Below are 4,418 nucleotides of genomic sequence, written 5' to 3'. Positions count from 1 at the left end.
ATGCCCCGGCCGAGCCGGGCGTGGGGAGAACCCTCCCTGCGAGGATATATTCAGCAGAAATTGTTTCTTCTGGCTTCTTTCTTAACCAGAACAGTCGGATCGTTAATCCTAATTTCAGGCCTTTGGAAATTTTCCAGGCGAACGCCGAGTTTGCAACCACTTGGCCCGAAGCTAACCTTGTTTTTTAGAGCAGCTCGCAGGGCGATTTCATTATTATTATTATTATTTTTAATTAAAGGAGCAGCTCGGCCCTTCAGCGATTTTGCAATGCTGTTTACAGAAGTTTCTTATTTATTTTGCACACACTGAGGCGAAGATATCCAGCACACCCACGCCACGCCGTTTAAAAGTTTACGTGGTTTTTAGGCTACTGTTTATATACCGTTAGCAAAGCTGTTTAGATGCGCAGATAGATGTGCCCGCAAATAAATTGCATGCGGATCTAACTGCGTCCAGATACACATTTCTATAGAGATGTGTGTGTTTTGCCTGCGTGGGTGTGTAGAAAAATATACAGCCTTGCAAATCCAACTTTATTGGGACTGCTCGTAATCGATTCCATCAGCAGCTCCGTAACCCCGATCCATAGATATTTATGTGTGTTTGGGTTAATTCGAGGCGATTTAACATAAGCTTTTAATATTAATATGTTAAAGGATGGATAAAATGAAGAGAGTCTAAGCCAGCGAGACCCAGTAAAATAATCTCTCCAGTCCCAACGGCAAACTGGGGGCAGCCCGAGAGAGGCTCTTTTCGTTGTGATTTTAAATTAAAATTCTCGGAGGAATGGGGGAAAAGAAAAAAAACCAACCCAAAACCCTCCGAGCGTAGAAATAGTAGTAGCTTTAGATTGCAAGGGCACAATAACGCAGAGTCAAACTTTCATTTTGCTCTGTCATCTGGTATTTGTTGTGGTCTTCCAAATTTTGCCTGAAGAGGGAGGGGAAAAAGGAAAAAAATAGAGCTCGTTGTGTAAAGTTTTAGCGAATAGATGAGTCTCACGGCTCGCCTTCCAATTGAGCCGCGCTGCTGCTGCTGCTGGAAAAAAATCAGGTTTTAAGGAGGGTTTTGTGGACGTGTTACAAAGAGGGAGAGGGGGAAGGTGCTGGGAGCCGGGGTCCTGCCGACCCCCCGTGCCGGGGCACGGGCTGGGGGAGCGGAGGGACCTCCCGAAAAAAACCGAGTTCACAGGGGATGGTGGAAAATAAAGCAGCGCACATAAGAGACGGAAACCACCTTGCAGAAATTTCAACCAGAAATCGCGGTGGACAGAAAGCTCATCTGGAGAGTAATAAAATAGACATTTACAGCGCAGGGGCTTGAGGGGAGATAGGGGAGAAGTTTCCTTATTTCTATAATTCCCCGTGTTTATTGTTGGCGAAATTCGTGTTCTTGCTGGTCAGGTGTTTTCGATGGAGTTGCAGCTCGTTCTTCAGGTGGAATTTGGTTTCTTCTGCCTTAAAAAGTTCAAGTTAAACCCTCTTTTTCTTCGTTGGTAGCTTTTTGTCCCTCTTCCATCTTTTTACAACCGAATTAAACCCCATCCCAGATGCCCTATCGCAGAGATAAGAGCCCGAGCCTCGGAGGAGAACACAGTATTTTTAGAGGTGTGGGTTTTTTTTTTTTTTGTTTCTGCGTGTTTTAAATCCAGGGATACTTTTTCCTCGGCTTTATTTTTTAAATATTTGGAAAGCTCAAACTAAAATAACAGCAGTGTTTTAAGTCCCTGCTTTGCAGTCATGGAAAATATTTCGAAAAGCCCCTGTCCTCAAGTGTGTATCCGAGAGGTTCCAAGTATTTGTCAGGTGTGTTTGCTGATGTCTCTGTACTCGGGCGCAGATTTGGGTTTACACCTGAGGGCATGTAGGGTTTTTTTTTATGTGTACACGCAGAACTGTTCATACACGTGGAGGATGACCGAAATATATATGTTTTTAATATATATATTTAGAGGTTTTTTTTTCTTTTTGGCAATTCTCCCCTCCTGTTCCAGGAGTTTATGTGCAGAGGGGAATAACCTGCTTCTAAAAGTTCACACCATCCGATTTGTTCGAAGAAGGGAGAATCGAAGTCTTGGCGAAACTAATAACGAATACAAACACAATTAGACGACCAGGCGAATCAATAACCCCTCCAGCCTCGTAATTACGGTTTGGCTTTGATAAACCTCGGCTTGTTTCGCCTCCGCTGGGTCCCGGGACGGTCCCCAGCGGCACCCAAACTTCTCCCACACCCTCGGGGAAGGGGGCACCCCACCTCTGCCCCAGCCTTTTTGGGAAGGTTCAGCTGAGAGTGTGACGTTGCCCTTTGGTTAATTGACTCCTCCTCGCAGAACCAGACACGAAAAGTCTTGGAAAAACTTTCCTTTCTCCGACGTTTTTTTCTTTTACTTACGTACTTTATTTATTTATTTTTAACAGGCGTATGTTCCCCAGTTACAAAGTGAAGGTCACTGGACTTAATCCAAAAACGAAGTACATACTGTTGATGGATATTGTACCAGCGGATGACCACAGATACAAATTTGCAGATAATAAATGGTATGCACGCGTGGGGGAAAGGGAAGGGAGGGGAGCTCTGGGTCGGGCTTTTTTGGGGCTGCCCAGACATGGGGTGTACCTTTGAATCAATGGTTCATCCTTCTTTTCCCCTGGAAAAAAAAAAAAAAAAACACCAAAAAACAAACAACCAAATTGAGATGTTGGGCTGCAGGGGCTTTACCTAATGAGCTCCCACCGTCCTTGGGAGAGAAATGCATGAAAAAAAATAAGGAGAAAAGTATTCCTCAATTAGCTAATGATAACTAATCCTGCTTGACGATGGGATTGTTGAATTTTGTGGAGCACATAGTTTAATTATGTTAAGGAAGGGAAGATCTCCCGGCAGGGAAATCTTTGAGGATTGGAACCCGGTGGGTCCTTGGCTTGGGTGCCGGTAATTAGGGAGGGAGGGATGGGGTTAAACGGCGAAACAGCGAGAGCCATCTCCGACGGGAAAGGTGCCAAAGAGCTCAATAAATCCCCCGAGCAGCGTTTGTAAACTCCTACTCTCTCCAGGCAGGGTGCGAGTGTCCGGCACCGAGTCTGGGGATACCTGAGTGGAGGGGACCCCACGGAAGGGGATGGGTGTGGGGGGGGGAGTAGGAGCCCACGGGAGCACTCCGACAGCTCCGTGTCCCCACGCAGGTCGGTGACGGGGAAGGCTGAGCCCGCCATGCCCGGGCGGCTGTACGTGCACCCCGACTCCCCGGCCACTGGTGCCCACTGGATGAGGCAGCTGGTTTCCTTCCAGAAGCTCAAACTCACCAACAACCACCTCGATCCCTTTGGACATGTAAGTACCGGGGGGGTGGGGGAGATGGGCTTCATATCCACGGAGGGTTACCAGGGACCCCACGCGTGCTTACACCCCTCACCCACGTGTGGTTCCCCACCCAAATGCCAGTGCCACCAAAGCCGTCGTGTTATTTTCTTCCCCGAGAGGGTGGGATGAACCCTAATGGAGGATCCCTCAAAAAAATAGAAGCATAAAACTTAAAATTAGGCTATTTCTCAACGCTGCGTGGGTATTGGAGTCCGCGAGTGGGCAAAACCCGCCCGCCTTCATTATTGAGTATTTGGCTACCTGGTTATAACCTCATGGAGAGCTTTGGAGCGTTAACATCTGCTCGCTGCCTCCGGGAATTGGGCTAACAGGTAAAATCAATCAGGCATAATTATCCGAGGAAATAGGAGTTAAAACCACGTGGATCGACTCGATTTAAAAAAAAAAAAAAAAGAAAAAAAAAACCCAGCAATAATTAAAGACAATAAAAAAATATTGAAATCCCTCTAGAGCTTCTTGGACATAAAAAGGTCTTTGCTAGACTCGAGGGGCCGTGAAAGTTGGTGTGAATTCTGCAGCTAGACACAGCCCTCCTTCGGAGGTCTCCAAAGATGCGTGTTCCTCTGAGCAAATATATATATGTGCGTGTACGAATAATATCTCTCTCTCTCTCTCTCTAAAAATATATATATAATTACTTAAGCGGCTATGTGAATCCAGATCCCACCATCCCTTTCCAAGAGCGGATTTTTCTCCAGTCTCGTTTCAACACTTCAGTGTTTTTGTTTTTGTTTTTTTTTTTTTATTTTATCCAAGTTTTTTTGTTGTTGTTAATTTTTTCTTCGCTTTTTAATGATAAACCTCGTGCTATTAAATCCTCGCTCACGTGGTCGTTGGGAGGAGAGGGGGGGATGCTGGGGAGAGGGGCCAGACGAGCCCCCAGCCCACCTCTCTGCTGAGCATCTCTTCACCAGCGCTCTTGTTCCCCTCCAGCTTGGGGGGGTGGGGTGGTTGATTTCTTATCTTTTTATTATTATTGTTTGTTTTCTTTTTATAATTATAATTTTGCTTTATTTTTGCCTGGAGCTGGGAAC

The 4,418-nt window shown here is 46.0% G+C and overlaps 1 protein-coding gene across 1 annotated transcript in view; it reads left to right on the top strand.

Annotated features, from left to right (window-relative positions):
- Window positions 1-2,424: 2,424 nt before the first annotated feature.
- Window positions 2,425-4,418, top strand: part of TBX5 (T-box 5) — a 30,642-nt gene continuing 28,648 nt past the window's right edge. Inside the window, exons 1-2 of the mRNA XM_008939062.1 lie at window positions 2,425-2,540; window positions 3,186-3,333. Coding sequence (XP_008937310.1) covers window positions 2,425-2,540; window positions 3,186-3,333 — 264 coding nt within the window. The remainder of the gene's footprint in view (window positions 2,541-3,185; window positions 3,334-4,418) is intronic.

This window comes from Merops nubicus, unplaced genomic scaffold (genome assembly GCF_000691845.1).
Source record: "Merops nubicus isolate BGI_N331 unplaced genomic scaffold, ASM69184v1 scaffold1374, whole genome shotgun sequence".
Lineage (NCBI taxonomy): Eukaryota > Metazoa > Chordata > Aves > Coraciiformes > Meropidae > Merops > Merops nubicus.
This window is presented reverse-complemented; position numbering and strand designations above follow the sequence as displayed.